General features: G+C 43.4%; 1 protein-coding gene across 10 annotated transcripts in view; it reads right to left on the reverse strand.

The window, feature by feature from the left end:
* The window catches only part of SRCIN1 (SRC kinase signaling inhibitor 1), a 263,545-nt gene that overhangs the window by 12,764 nt on the left and 234,862 nt on the right, over positions 1 to 15,919 (reverse strand). For 8 of the 10 annotated variants that reach the window (XM_088655243.1, XM_088655240.1, XM_060281445.2 and 5 more), the window contains 3 exons: positions 15,192 to 15,344; positions 10,625 to 10,732; positions 6,964 to 8,208 (listed from right to left, as the gene is read on the reverse strand). In XM_088655243.1, the coding sequence (XP_088511369.1) occupies positions 6,964 to 8,208; positions 10,625 to 10,732; positions 15,192 to 15,344 (1,506 nt within the window). The remainder of the gene's footprint in view (positions 1 to 6,963; positions 8,209 to 10,624; positions 10,733 to 15,191; positions 15,345 to 15,919) is intronic. The other 2 variants (XM_088655246.1, XM_088655247.1) reach the window with 2 other exon arrangements.

The following is a 15,919-nucleotide window of genomic DNA, read 5'->3' on the forward strand; positions in this document are numbered from 1 at the left end:
CCAGGCCAGTGAAAGACTGGGATTAACGGCATGGCAAAGGGCTAGGATATGCGAGTGAAAACACTAGAGTGAATTGTTGAAGGCTACTTGGTTAGAGTGCCCCCTTCATGGATCAATGCCTTGTCGTGGCGAAGGGGCTTGAATAACTCAGAGAAGCTATGAGCTATGCCATGCAGGGCCACCCAAGATGGACAGGTCATAGTGGAGAGTTTTGACTAAACGTGATCCACCTGGAGAAGGAACTGGCAAGCCACTCCAGTATCCCTGCCAAGAAAACTCCATGGACAAAGACAACAGGCATATAAAAGTTATGACGCTGGAAGATGAGCCCCTCAGGTCGGAAGGCGTCCAACATGCTACTGAGGAAGAGCGGAGGACAAGTACAAGTAGATTCAGAGCTGATGAAGCGGCTGGGCCAAAGCCGAAAGGACGCTCAGTTGCGGATATGCCTGGAAGCGAAAGGAAAGTCCGATGCTGTAAAGAAAAATATTGCATAGGAACCTGGAATGTAAGAACCATGAATAGAGGTAAGCTGGATGTGGTCAAAAATGAGATGACAAGAATAAATATCGACATCCTGGGCATCAGTGAACTAAAATGGAAGGGAATGGGTGAATTCAGTTCGGGTGACTATCATATCTACTACTGTGGGCAAGAATCCTGTAGAAGAAATGGAGTGGCCCTCATAGTCAACAAAAGAGTGGCAAAAGCTGTAATGGGATGCAATCTCAAAAATGACAGAATGATCTCGATACGAATCCAAGGCAGACCTTTTAACATCACAGTAATCCAAGTTTATGCACCAACTACCGGTGCTGAAGAAAGTGAAATTGACCAATTCTATGAAGACCTACAACACCTTCTAGAAATGACACCAAAGAAGGATGTTCTTCTCATTACAGGGGATTGGAATGCTAAAGTAGGGAATCAAGAGATAAAAGGAACAACTGGCAAGTTTGGCCTTGGAGTTCAAAACGAAGCAGGGCAAAGGCTAATAGAGTTCTGTCAAGAGAACAAGCTGGTCATCACAAACACTCTTTTCCAACAACACAAGAGACGACTCTACACATGGATATCACCAAATGGGCAGCATCGAAATCAGATTGATTATATTCTCTGCAGCCAAAGATGGAGAAGCTCTATACAGTCAGCAAAAACAAGACCTGGAGCTGACTGTAACTCAGATCATCAGCTTCTTATAGCAAAATTCCAGCTTAAACTGAAGAAAGTAGGAAAAACCACTGGGCCAGTAAGATACAATCTGAATCAAATCCCTTATGAATACACAGTGGAAGTGAGGAACAGGTTTAAGGATTTAGATTTGGTGGACAGAGTGCCTGAAGAACTATGGATGGAGGCTCGTAACATTATACAGGAGGCAGCAACGAAAACCATCCCAAGGAAAAGGAAATGCAAGAAGGCAAAATGGCTGTCCAACGAGGCCTTACGAATAGCGGAGGAGAGGAGGCAAGCAAAATGCAAGGGAGATAGGGAAAGATACAGGAAACTGAATGCAGATTTCCGAAAAACAGCAAGGAGAGATAAGAGGGTCTTCTTAAATGAGCAATGCAAAGAAATAGAGGAAAACAATAGAATGGGGAAAACCAGAGATCTGTTCAAGAAAATTGGAGATATGAAAGGAACATTTCGTACAAAGATTACCATAATCAAGGACAAAAGTGGTAAGGACCTAACAGAAGCAGAAGACATCAAGAAGAGGTGGCAAGAATACACAGAGGAATTATACCAGAAAGATATGGAGGTCTCGTACACCCCAGGTAGTGTGGTTGCTGACCTTGAGCCAGACATCTTGGAGAGTGAAGTCAAATGGGCCTTAGAAAGCACTGCTAATAACAAGGCCAGTGGAAGTGATGATATTCCAGCTGAACTATTTAAAATTTTAAAAGATGATGCTGTTAAGGTGCTACACCCAATATGCCAGCAAGTTTGGAAAACTCAGCAATGGCCAGAGGATTGGAGAAGATCAGTCTACATCCCAATTCCAAAGAAGGGCAGTGCCAAAGAATGCTCCAACTACCGCACAATTGCGCTCATTTCACACGCTAGCAAGGTTATGCTTAAAATTCTACAAGGCAGGCTTAGGCAGTATGTGGACCGAGAACTCCCAGAAGTGCAAGCTGGATTTCGAAAGGGCAGAGGAACCAGAGACCAAATAGCAAACATGCGCTGGATTATGGAGAAAGCTAGAGAGTTCCAGAAAAACGTCTACTTCTGCTTCATTGACTATGCAAAAGCCTTTGACTGTGTCGACCACAGCAAACTATGGCAAGTTCTTAAAGAAATGGGAGTGCCTGATCACCTCATCTGTCTCCTGAGAAATCTCTATGTGGGACAAGAAGCTACAGTTAGAACTGGATATGGAACAACTGATTGGTTCAAAATTGGGAAAGGAGTACGACAAGGTTGTATATTGTCTCCCTGCTTATTTAACTTATATGCAGAATTCATCATGCGAAAGGCTGGACTAGATGAATCCCAAGCAGGAATTAAGATTGCCGGAAGAAATATCAACAACCTCAGATATGCAGATGACACAACCTTGATGGCAGAAAGTGAGGAGGAATTAAAGAACCTTTTAATGAGGGTGAAAGAGGAGAGCGCAAAATATGGTCTGAAGCTCAACATCAAAAAAACCAAGATCATGGCCACTGGTCCCATCACCTCCTGGCAAATAGAAGGGGAAGAAATGGAGGCAGTGAGAGATTTTACTTTCTTGGGCTCCTTGATCACTGCAGATGGTGACAGCAGTCACGAAATTAAAAGACGCCTGCTTCTTGGGAGAAAAGCAATGACAAACCTAGACAGCATCTTAAAAAGCAGAGACATCACCTTGCCGACAAAGGTCCGTATAGTTAAAGCTATGGTTTTCCCAGTAGTGATGTATGGAAGTGAGAGCTGGACCATAAAGAAGGCTGATCGCCGAAGAATTGATGCTTTTGAATTATGGTGCTGGAGGAGACTCTTGAGAGTCCCATGGACTGCTAGAAGATCAAACCTATCAATTCTTAAGGAAATCAGCCCTGAGTGCTCCCTGGAAGGACAGATCGTGAAGCTGAGGCTCCAATACTTTGGCCACCTCATGAGAAGAGAAGAATCCTTGGAAAAGACCCTGATGTTGGGAAAGATTGAGGGCACTAGGAGAAGGGGACGACAGAGGACAAGATGGTTGGACAGTGTTCTCGAAGCTACGAACATGAGTTTGACCAAACTACGGGAGGCAGTGCAAGACAGGAGTGCCTGGCGTGCTATGGTCCATGGGGTCACGAAGAGTCGGACACGACTAAACGACTAAACAACAACACTTGGTTAGTAAAGCACTTTAATCATCCGGTTCCTAGTAGTACATGCTGATGGCTTTGATGGCGATCTCCATGATTCTTAATCCAACCCCTAATTAGATTCCAAACAAATACATTCTGCTGAAAGCAGAGGATGTTCTATGCAGGCCTACTTCTTTTTTGTTATATTGAGAGAGATATTCCGATGTCTTATGCTTGTCCTCTTCACCCACTCTTGCTGTGCACATCATCTCATCAGGTTCTTGCTGCCATGATCTCTTCACCATTAATTGTCTGTCTCTTCCCTCTTGCATTCAGTACAAACTGCTTCTTCTCATATAGTTCCCCTCTGCTTTTCTTCTTCCGAACTGCCTTTAATTTCTCGTTCTCTCGTCTTTCTCCTTGTTTCACCACTCAAGCTCTTATCTCTGTCTCTGGCATTTAGGTCACCTTTTCTTTTTCCTTCCTCTTACTGCTGGAAATCTTCGCCTCTTTAATAGCAAACATCGTGTTGCTAGGCTTTCATGAGACCTTTCCCTCCTGAATTTTGGTAACAATCTTCACATCTGGCAATTGATTAAAGGCCCATCTACATTACATGGCACTTGTCAAAGTATCTATATATCTTTTTCGACTGGTTAATTTCTTTTCCCTCCCCATATTCCTTCTGTAACTTGTGTTAACAGATTGTGAATAATTGGCTGAGTATTTTCTTTTTAAGAATGTACATCACCTGGCACAAATTAGGCTATCATGATTATTTAGCCAGCTCAATCCCGGAGATCCTGAGCAGACATTTTGTACAATCAAATATTTTCTCTCTTTCTTCAGTTACCATCTCTTGGCCTTCTGCTACTCTAATCCCCATGCCTGGATCAATATCTTCTTCCTCTGATCATCTAGGCACACCCCTAGCCTCCTACAAACTCCTTTTCAAGACTTGCACCTTTTCCATATTTTTTTCCTGGATCCCTGTAGTCTCACTTTGCTTGCACCTCCAGTGCTCTGCTAATCATGAGTTGTCGCCTATTAAAAGTACACAGCCTCTCTCCTCTGCCACCCTGTGCATCACGGCCCTTCACACAGCTCAACCCCCCCCCCTTTTTTTCATCACAAGGGGAATGGGACTGCAAACATCTTATGACCAAACTTTCCCCCTTTAAGCAGTTCGGATGTTCATGAGCAGTCCATGATGTCACAGCATGTCAACCAATAACTGAAGAGAGGACAGTCACAAGGCCTATCAGCTGCCCAGCTGTTTTCAATACATTATTGCTGCTGTATAAAATCCTAAATAATTTGGGACAGCGATATCTAGCAGATTGCCTTCCCATTATATCCCTGGTTGATCTTCCAAGGAAGCCTTGCTGATCATACCAGAACTGCCAAAATGTCATCTTATGCAGATTTTGCTTCTTTTTAAGCTTTGTATGGACATGGACATCTCTTACTCATTGCCTGGGCAACATCCTTCTCCTGGCAAAATTTGAGGCTAGCAGAGACTGAGGTTAAACCCTGGCTGCCAAGCATCTCTTGCGAGTTCTGCTTTTGAAACTGCTGCTAAGTTTTGGGAGGCGCTCGCCAAATTAACAACCTTGATTCTCATTTACCCATTAAGGCAGTGTGAAAGAAACTTAACAAGGGTGTGAATTATCACCACTAAAGTCCATTTTTAAGGGTGTTGCTCCGGGGCCTCATGGTTAAACCTAAGTCACCAAAAAGAATCTAGACAATGTATACAAAGTATCAAAGTGGTGATAATTTGGCAATAAACCAAAACAAACCACACCAAACTGGCTAATAAAAATAAAAGGGTATTTACTGGGATAATAACTGGACTAAAGATAGACTAAAGACCATTCAAACAAACAAAAACATGTTACAATGCCATGTGCAGATCAATACTAGTTCTGCCAAAGTCATGGAATGAATTATATCACAGTGAACGTTGAACAGTGAAGTCTGAATAAATGAACCTTTCAACAAGTGGGTTGAGCATTGAACAGGAACCTGATGCCAATAAAAAAAGATTGTTCAAGATAGTTTGTAAAAACTGAATAGAAGGAAGACTGTCCTCCTGATATGCAACAGGTTTCGCCACAAGATTCATCGGTTCAAAAGGCTGCATGGTACAAATAACACTCAAATTACAATGTATATTAATACAAAGAAATTATAAAGCACAAATAACATGCTATACCTTACCCAGTCAGACAAAACAGTTTACACAAAATAGGAAAGTATTCACAGGCACAGTTAATGTTCAAACTTGCTTCAAGCATTAAATACATAGCAGGTGAGTGGAATCAATCAATACATGGTTACATCGTTAAAGGTACAGTGTCCTTCATTTTGCCCACCTGCATTTATCTCATCATGGTGACCTACTGAAGAACATTTCATCCAGCTCTTTCTTTCATCCACCTGTGTAAACTTCACCAGGGTGGTGGCAACCTAAGACCAACTGAAGAATTTTTTATCCAGTTCAGTTTTTAAAACGTTCACTGTGCATACAGTTCATTCCATGATTTTGGCAGAACTAGTGTTGATCAGCACATGGCATTGTAACATGTTTTTTGTTTGTTTGAATGGTCCTTAGTCTATCTTTAGTCCAGTTATTATCCCAGTAAATTCCCTTTTATTTTATTAGCCAGTTTGTGGTGGTTTGTTTTGGTTTATTACCAAAAAGAATCTAACCAGATTGTATTGTACCTTTAAAGCAGTATCATGCCACTTTCAAAAGTAATCACCCCCCCCCAAGCATCCTGGGTACTATAGTTTGTGAACGGAGAGAGAGCCAGTGTGGCATAATGGTTGGTGTGTTGGACCTGGGAGCACACGGTTCGAATCCCGACTCAGCCATGAAGCTCACTGGGTGACCTTGGCCCAGTCACCACTTCTTAGTCTAACCTACCCCACAGGGTTGTTCTGATGATGAAATGGGGAGGGGAACCATGTACACTACCTTGAGATCCTTGGAAGATAAAGGTGGTATATAAGTGCAATGAATGAATGAATGAATGAATGAATGAATGAATGATAAAGACTGCTCAGAGTTGTTAGGAGACCCTTATTCCCCTCACAGAACTACGATTTCCTGAGTTCCATGGGGAGAGAGGTTGATTGTTGAACCACTGCTGGAAACCCCTTTACAAAAAAAAAGTCACTTTCACCCCCAAGATTTCTTGGCTGGAAGACAGCAATGACAGTTCAACAACCAGGCCTTGTGCGGCTAGTTTGCATTCGTAGTTCACACTGCTCAAAGTGAAATGCAAAGAGGATGCTGCACTTTCGTTCATATTAGGAGACAGCCTTCCCTACATTTCAGAGACAGGTTCGGTGCCAGTGGCGAGGAAGAAGAATAAACAAGCATGAACAGAATGAAGAAAGTAACAGTGAATCATCAGACTAAGACATGCCATTACCATAGCCAGAAAGAAAGAGTAGCTCAAACAAGTGGACGGCATCTCATTTGGCTTCCTAGAGAGACTGGACTTGAAATTCCACTTAAATCTACAATTTTGCAGAGACCCAGCCTCTAAGATGGTTCACACCTTGTCTCTTAAGAGCAGGCCGAATCTTGAGAGGACAGACAGGAGAGAAGACTTTCAGGGAGGAATCTAGAGGTACAGCAGAACAAGAGGAATGTTTAAAACAAGTGAACCTGTGGGTCGTCGTTCAACAGGAACCGAGGTTTGGGCAGCAGAGGAGGTTTAGAACCGGTTGGAGAAGTCTTGGGTGTGCTGTTGCTTGCTTCGTACTGTTTTAAATCATGGCAGTCAGGCTGCACAACCACCGAAACGGCATGGTTGCATTTGGGCATATGCATGCCCACCTTCCATTCTCCGTTGTTGCCATTTTCTGAGCCCAGAGGCCCAATGTGATTTTGAGCAAATATAAGCTCAGTAGATGCCTGGCGGCTAATTTCACCGATAGTCATTTCGAGTTCTCTGATGGTCTCTTCTAGGTTGTCCAGCCTTTGGTAAGTGTCTTTGCAAATCTCTCGGCTTCTTACGGTCACATCATCAAGAAAAGTGCTTTCCTTTTGCTTGTCTTCTAAACCTGTGTCTATCTCGTCCTTGTCTGTGCTGGCACCAACAGGAGCCAGGGATGCTGCGTCATACCCAATGACTTCTTTATTCCCAGGGGATTCTGGATGCTGCAAGGGAGAATGCATTTCTGAAGCATCTGTCAGATGACCTCTCGCCATTGGTACAGTAGCAACACCAGGGCCTTTCAAAGCTATTGGAACATCTTCTGCGTTCTGATTGGCTTCTTCGTTTTTTGATTCTGCAGTGTTGCTTCTCTTATCCAACCCTATGAACACATCACCTCTTTCTATTGGTGAAGAAAATGTCTTATATTCAAGTGTGACAACAGGTGCTTTGTTTTGTTTTGAATGGGCCCCAATCCCTTGGACAGTTGTCTGTAGACTACTTGCTTGCTTGCCCCCAACTTTCACAAATATAGCATCTTCTCCTCCAAGTTGAACAATTTCATCTTCCAGTGAAGTTTTCGTTTTTTCAAATGCTTCCAAGCCTCCTTCTCCCCCATGATCAGTGTCACAAATAAGACCAGTTCCAGGCAGATATCTATGAGATTTCACTTTAGCTGCCAGAGAATGACTGCATGTTGAGGCCTTATTGGACAGGCCTCCTTTCGGCTTCCTTTCATCCTTGCTCAGCTTTCCCAACAAGACCTCTGGGCTCTCCCTCGTTTCCACCATAGTCCGTCCAATGACTCCTGTCTGTCCTCTGGTGCATTGGTGATAACGGGTCTGAGGGTTGCATACCCCCTTATCAGCTTCTGGCTGAGATTCAGGAAATGTCAAGCTGGACACCCACTCAGAAATGGTAATCTGAGGGAGGTGGGAATTGTAATCAGATGGAGGTTTTGAGAGTCCTGACTCCTAAGGGAAAATTCAGACAAGAATTATTGAGGCGGGAGAGTTTGCTGGATGAAAAAAAGCTAACAACGGTCTTCTCGGCGCAATATTCGAATGAGTTCTTAATAGTGGGCCTAGATCAACCTGTTTGACCATCTGGGCTACTCTCTTGTTTTACAGTGCAATTCCCATCACCCCTGAACACCGGACTTGCTGGCAAGGGCTGATGGGAGTTGCAGTCCAAGACATCTGGAGGGCAGCACATTGGAGAAACTGTAGTTTACAGATGATAGAGATGATAGATAGATAGAGTGGTGCCTCGACTTACGAATTTAATTTGCTCCGAAGGCACCTTCGTAGGTCGAAAAATTCGTAAGTCAAAAAACGCCATTGGAAACGCGATTTCCCATAGGAATGCATTGGAAACAGAAAAATTCGTACGACGAAGAAACCCTATCTAAAAATTCCTAAGTTGAAAAATCCGCCACAGTTTTCTTTCGGATGTCGAGACATTTGTAAGCGCGTGGCCATTACCCCCATTTGTAAGTCAAAAAATTCAGTTGTCGAGTCGTTCGTAAGTCAAGGTACCACTGTAGAAGATAGATAGGTAGGTAGATGATAGATAGATAGATAGATAGATAGATAGATAGATAGATAGATAGATGATAGATAGACAGATGATAGAAATATCTGTTGCGGATCTCTATTTTCTCTTGCAAAACTATGATCCCTAGGAAGCTGGTAGTGCAATGTAGTATAAGGTTACCAGACATCCCTGTTTCCCGGGGACAGACCCCAGATTAACAAATCAGTCCCCTGACAAAATCCATCTATTTAGTAGGAAGTTGGAAAGTGTCCCCGTGTTCACTGAAAAAAATCTGGTAATCTTAAGTAGTAGGTGTGCCCACAGAAATGAAATAAAGTCAGAAGCGATTAAGAAGCCAAGTACCCCAACCCCTTGCAGATAAAGCAAATCCAACTCCCCACAAGCACTTTTGCCCACACAATCCAACCCACAGCTCACCACAAGCAGAGAGCAGGCACACACCCCAGGAAAGTTATCTGTAGAGCAGAGGGCTCAAGCACGACAGTCACGCTACAAACAGTGAAGGGGAAGATAGATAAAAATCTCCTAGGACAACTGCCAATGTGAACTGCAGGTACATGTCCTCCGCTATGGGATCCCAGAGCATGAGCAACATCCACCTGTCAGTCCATGCCAATGTAATTTTATTGGCTGCCACTTCAGCTCACCTAACATTTGGTCTCTACTTACTGCAGCTCCTGAAGGTGCCTGAGGTGGTGGGGAGGGAACCACAAGATCCTGTGCTAGAGGAGGGTGTGGCATAAGAAGAGCCTGCTGAATTAGGCCAATGGCCCATCTAGTCCAGCATCCCGTTCTCACAGGGGCCAGCCAGATACGTGTGGGAAACCCAAAAGCAGGATTCATGTGCAACAGCACTCCCCCCCCATGGTTTCCAGTTACAGGCATTCAGAGGCATCGCTGTCTCCAGCTTCCTAACCCCCCTGGAGCGCCACTAAGACAGTTTGAGAGAAATCAGCAAATTCTCAACGGTATCCCACTCTCTAAACCAGGCATCCCCAAACTCGGCCCTCCAGCTGTTTTGGGACTACAACTCCCATCATCCCTAGCTAACAGGACCAGTGGTCAGGGATGATGGGCATTGTAGTCCCAAAACAGCTGGAGGGCCAAGTATGGGGATCCCTGCTCTAAACTGAACCAAATCTCCAGAACTGTTCCAGATATTGCATGCTAACAGTAATAAAAAAACTTTTCCAATTTCGCAGAATTGTAAGGTAGGATGTGACTCAAGCCACAGATAACACCAGAACGGAAGCATTCTAGCTGGGGGAGATAAGAATGTGGTATTCTCCCCCCCCCCTCACCACCCCGGATCCATGCACTTGGAAACGAGCAGTGAGAACAAGCACCCAGGCTCTGCCCAAAAGGCGTGGCATGCATCGCAATCAGGAAATCCCTTTGTCTAGAAGTGCAGGCGGAATCATAGCGCAAGCAGAAAGAGTGAATTACCCCCAACTAAACAGTGATCGGCACTCCCGATTCTGCCCCAGTTCAAACTTTCCCAGCATTCTTTGGGGGGGGGGAGGCCCAGCAAATCATTCACCTATCCCTTCGAAAAAGTCACACAGGGTTAGTGCTGGTTGGATCCCGTGTTGTGTCAGCACAATGCACACGACTTGTGTCAGGTGGGTAACATGGGGAAGAGCCATTAGTTGGTTAATGGACGGAGAGGAAGAGAGAGAGAAAGAGAAAGAGAAAGAGAAAGAGAAAGAAGAGTTAACAAGGGGCTGCAGAAAAGGAAGAGGAATCCTGTTAGAGGTGCTATGGCAGGTAGCCAGTTAGAGGGAAGGAAGAGAAGAAGGGAGTTGTGATCCGTCCGAGCAACGGCTGTGTTACCTTCCATCCTTCGGCTGCTATGGTGGCCCCATTGGGCCACATGTCTGCGGCAGGGGCGAGCTGGTCGCAATGGAACTTAGGAATAAATGAAGAGCTTCTCTGAAATACCTGAGGAAGTCAGAACATGGAAGGTGGTTGTTTTGGGTTTTTTTTTTGTTTTTTGAGGGGCTGTATACAGACAGAAAACGTTATAGTGTGGATTGCTAATTCTGGCTCAAGGAGGGTAACCACGAGCTTATGGGGTGGTGTTGAACTGGCAACCAGGAAACTGACCAAAGGGCTTGGCCATACCCTCAGTTTCAGAAAGGATCTGCAGAGAGGTAGTTTGTGAAAAACTGAAATCAGGGGATGTACCGTTATGAGAACACCCACTTTCAGCTGTGTAACACACAGTATACTGTGCTACAGAATGACAATGACACACAGAAATTGGAATACAGTAATAAATAACAACATATACCCATTTAATGCCCTCAATGTTGCTGGGCAGGAAACCTTGAAATTCACTTGTAGGTGAAAACCTTTCAGATCAAAACAGGAACACACACACACACACACACACACACACACACACACACACACACACTTGTTTGTTTGTTTGTTTAAAAAATACCAACCATAAACCTTTATTGATTTTAAGCTCACATTCACCCAATGATCTTGGCCCAATTGTACTGACTAGTGATAAAAAGACATCCCAGTGATGTTTGGGGGGTGGGGACAAAGGAAGAAATTTGATCTATGGGTCCTTTTTGGCACCCACAAATCTACTGCCATTTTTGCTTCCAGATCTGCAGTAATTCTAAATTCTAACAAGCTTTGCTAAGGTGAATTGCATTTCTATATCACACCAAGCTCCATCACTTGTTGCTACATATTACACTTAGCTCTGCTTAAAAAAAATTGAAATGAAAGTGTATAAGGGTTTCAGTCTCAAGCCTGTAAGTCCCCCTTTGGAGGTCTTGGCTGTTACCATAACAATGGTTCAGAAAATATGTTAAAATAATAATACTCAGAATTATGAGTTGGGTAGTGTAGTTCTTAGCATGCCCACCAGGAGGCAGCATTTCCCCATAAACTGCTTCTAAACTCTAATTCAGGGACCATTCCAAGTTGATTGCTAATATACTAACTACATTGCAAGCATTTTACAGTAGTAACGAACAACCTGGTGAATTTCTGAAATCTGCAGGTTCTGGGTTAAGTTTCAAGTGACATTTTTTAGCAGCTGATAAATTCATTTGACAAAAGCTGGGTCTGGCTAACGGTAACCCATGGCTAACTGCATGCTTACATTCTTAACAGTTCCGTAACACCCTTTCTCTATAAATGCAAATCCACTGGAAGAAGAGAACTTAAGAGTGGAGATGCATTAAATGAGGGTTCTGTCATCTGAATGTATCCCCATTTCTCCACTCCAAACCCATTGGTGTTTCCCTCCACATGGTTCAAAGAGCAACCATATAGAACAGCATTTCCCAAACTCAGGTCTACAGCTGTTTTTGGACTACAGTTCCCATCATCCCTGACCACTGGTCCTGCAAGCTAGGGATGGTGGGAATTGTAGTCCAAAAACAGCTGCAGACCCAAGTTTGACAGGATGCAACTTTTGACAGGACCATAATATATATATTTTTAATACCGGTTTGGGAAAGAAAGTTTATCAAGGGGAAATCTGAATTTCTGGGGATGCACATTCAGATGACATAACCAAAGCAGCAAATGGGGGGGGGGGATACCATACTCTTAAATGGAAAAATAAGGTAATTAGATGCATTTGGGAATGTCACTATCCAAAGCCGTAGCTACACTAAGGAAAAAAATAATCACCTGGATCCTTGGGGAAACAAGACACAGAAGGGTTAAAAATGTGAGCATCAGAAAAACCTACATGTGGATGGATAGCATTGCTATGATAAAAATGAAACACCACAGACATTGCTGTGGCGTTCCCTTAACTGTACCTCCAATAATTTCACAAGGGATAGAAAAGAACTTAATTCAATTCAAATTTATCTGGCTCCAAAAACAAAATGTGGATTGTAGCTGTTCTTCCTGTAACCAAAAACTACAATACAGCTGTGTAGCTGGCTTTGACATTTTCAGCTGATGCCCAGGTAACAGTGGGTAACACTGAACAATGTGAAATGAATATTCTGCCAGCAGGCACTGATTTGAGAAAATTAAACCAAATCAGTCCGAAATGTAATAGAATATATAAAGCCCTAATTAGAACTTGGAATAAATACAGAGAATAATTAACACCATTGCCACCACTTTTATATTGTAAAGATTTTTCAGATGGCAAGCGGATTAGGTATCTATGATATCTGAGAACAATGTATTTTTTCAAGTTTCTGTGGGGTGTGGAGCTGGGTGGGAGGGAGGGAGGTAGATGTCATTTATAAAGCCATGAAATGTAAAATGTAATCACTTCCTGTTTCCCTCCCCTCCAGCATTTTACAAATTAGGAGTCAAATTCAGGCAATACAATGAGAGCTAAGTGACACGAAATCTGACAAAATTTGAACAGCTGCTAATACGTCACGTTACTCGTAAAAAACCTCTTCTCTATGGAATTATGTTGGAGACTGAGCCTGAAGATTACAAAGATAAAGATAAATGGGAGAGGGATTTACAGGTGTCAATTTCAAACTCTCTTCGGATTTATATCTGTAGAGAAGGGCCATGTTAACTGTGTAGAATTAACCTATATAGATAACTTTTTTTTATATAAATGGTTGTAATGGTACCATATTTCATCCAGTAAAAAGAACATACATGGAAATACATCTTGTGCTTTTGGGAGGCATTGTTAAGTCAGTGCAGATTTCATGTATATATGGCCATCCCATAAGAAAGTGAGTTTTATATACTGGAGGAATGTTATTAGAAAGATCAAATACATTGACACGTTAAAGGTAAAGGTAAAGGGACCCCTGACCATTAGGTCCAGTCATGACCGACTCTGGGGTTGCGCGCTCATCTCGCATTATTGGCCGAGGGAGCCGGCGTATAGCTTCCAGGTCATGTGGCCAGCATGACAAAGCCGCTTCTGGCAAACCAAAGCAGCACATGGAAACGCCGTTTACCTTCCCGCTGTAGCGGGAAGGTAAATAAATAATAAATTATTATTATTATTATTATTATTATTATTATTATTATTATTATCTACTTGCACTTTGACATGCTTTCGAACTGCTAGGTTGGTAGGAGCTGGGACCAAGCAACGGGAGCTCACCCCGTCACAGGGATTCGAACCGCCGACCTTCTGATCAGCAAGCCCTAGGCTCAGTGATTTAACCACAGCGCCACCTGGGTCCCTACATTGACACATTACCCCCTCAAAAAAAAACCCCACCCTCCCCCACTAAACTCTTTAGTAATTATCCTGAGTTATTTGAAAACTTACGTCTCAAAAATATGCAGTTCTGCTGTGGGCACAAATGCTTTTAATAATGTATTGGAAAAAAGAATGGTGTCGCCTGCAACACAGGAATAGATAGAGAGTCCAGCAAACAGTGTTAATTCACAAGCTGAACTTTTACAGACAAGACGTTGATGGGAAGGGATGAATCAGATGAGACAATCACAGTCAACAGGGACTGTTCATTCCATAGCAGCCTTATAATGGACCTAATGAAAATGCCTGACAATAAGTGTTGTCAATAGTGCAATACTTTCATTAATGAGGCTTAGTTTTGAACAGGACTGGAGGGAGTTTGTGGCCTTCCAGCCACCACCTCCCCTGACTATTCACCATGCTGAGTGGAGCTGATGGGAGTCGAATCTAACAACATCTGAAGGGCCGCAGATCCCCCCCATCCTTGGGGATAGTGTACAACAAGCAGTTAATCCCTGGTTGTTCAACTCTTATTGGAGGTGTTGAGCACCTGAGGCTCTCCAGAGAACAGACTCCAGCTCTCATCAGCCTCAGCCAGCATGACCAACAGTCAAGGATGGTGGGAGGTTCCTCACCTCTTAGTAACATCAACCAGATGTTCTCTGAGTAGATGTTAGCGCGTCCCAGATATTTAAATTTTTTTTGGGGGGGGGGGTCCCACATTTGGTTAATGCAGGATTCCAGGCTGAGTGTAATGTCTATAAGCACAAGTCATGCTTAGGAATGCAAACATTTGCTGACATTCAGAACATAACCTACAAAGTGAATCTCCACTTAAGGAGACCCTGCTCTGGAGGGTTTTTCATTGAATTTCTCATAATTCCAGAACCTACTCCAGGCATAGGCAAACTCCAGCCCTCCAGATGTTTGGGACTACAATTCCCATCATCCCTAGCTAACAGGACCAGTGGTCAGGGATGATGGGAACTGTAGTACCCAACATCTGTAGGGCCGGAGTTTGCCTATGCCTGATCTACTCCCTACAAAAAAAAAAGGAAGTCCATCTCTTGGCTTCACAGGCCACTAGAGCAGGGCTTTATCGGTCTGGCCACAGTGCAGCCACTGAGTCACCTCAACGACATGGATGGAAATGGCCACACTGGGGCCAAAACTGCTTCTGCAGTTCTGCGGACCATTTGCAAGTCTTACATATGCCCCGCCTACCTCGAGCTCTGCAATGATTCGGTCTTCCTCGTCATCATATTTGATGGCAGAGGCAATGATGGGGGGCGTTGAGGCAGGCCTGGCGACCTCTGACACAGTCCTCCTCAGCTTCACCTGCGGCTTCTGAGTCTCCAGCTCTTCTGATTCGGCTTTCTGAAAGAACAAGCAAAAGGAGAGGTGATGAATGGGAAAGAGGAAGGGGGAAAGGGCACGTGACAAATCTAGTTCACTGACAGTGCTCCCTGTTTTATGGGAGGAATTAACGTTCATACCAGAAATTTAGGTTTGCACAATCGAAGTGAATGAAAGTGCTATTTCAGCCTAAAATAGCATCTGCTTTTTAAAAAAAAATTTAAAAAATTGAGAGGCTCTCCAGAGCAGTTTGGAAACAGATGGAGAAATATATTGAGAAGTGTGGGGTGAATGAATGACTAATGGGAAAACGTGCAAGTAAATCGGGATGAATACAGAATGAATGCTCACTGTCATATAACCACCCTGCAAACAAATCAGAACTAATGCTCAATAAAGACTGGATGTACGGACCCCTCAAGATGTTCTTTTTATTGCGCATTCATGATGATTTGTGCTCACAATGACATCAGGATAGTTATATATACAACCCACTTTGAAAACTAACGAACAGACTTTCAGTTGTTTGGAAAGTGATGAGGAAATGCATTTAAAACTGTATGATGAAGGAATGATTAATAGGAAAAGACTTGTAA

Source organism: Zootoca vivipara, chromosome 12 (genome assembly GCF_965207765.1).
Source record: "Zootoca vivipara chromosome 12, rZooViv2.hap1.1, whole genome shotgun sequence".
Taxonomy (NCBI): domain Eukaryota; kingdom Metazoa; phylum Chordata; class Lepidosauria; order Squamata; family Lacertidae; genus Zootoca; species Zootoca vivipara.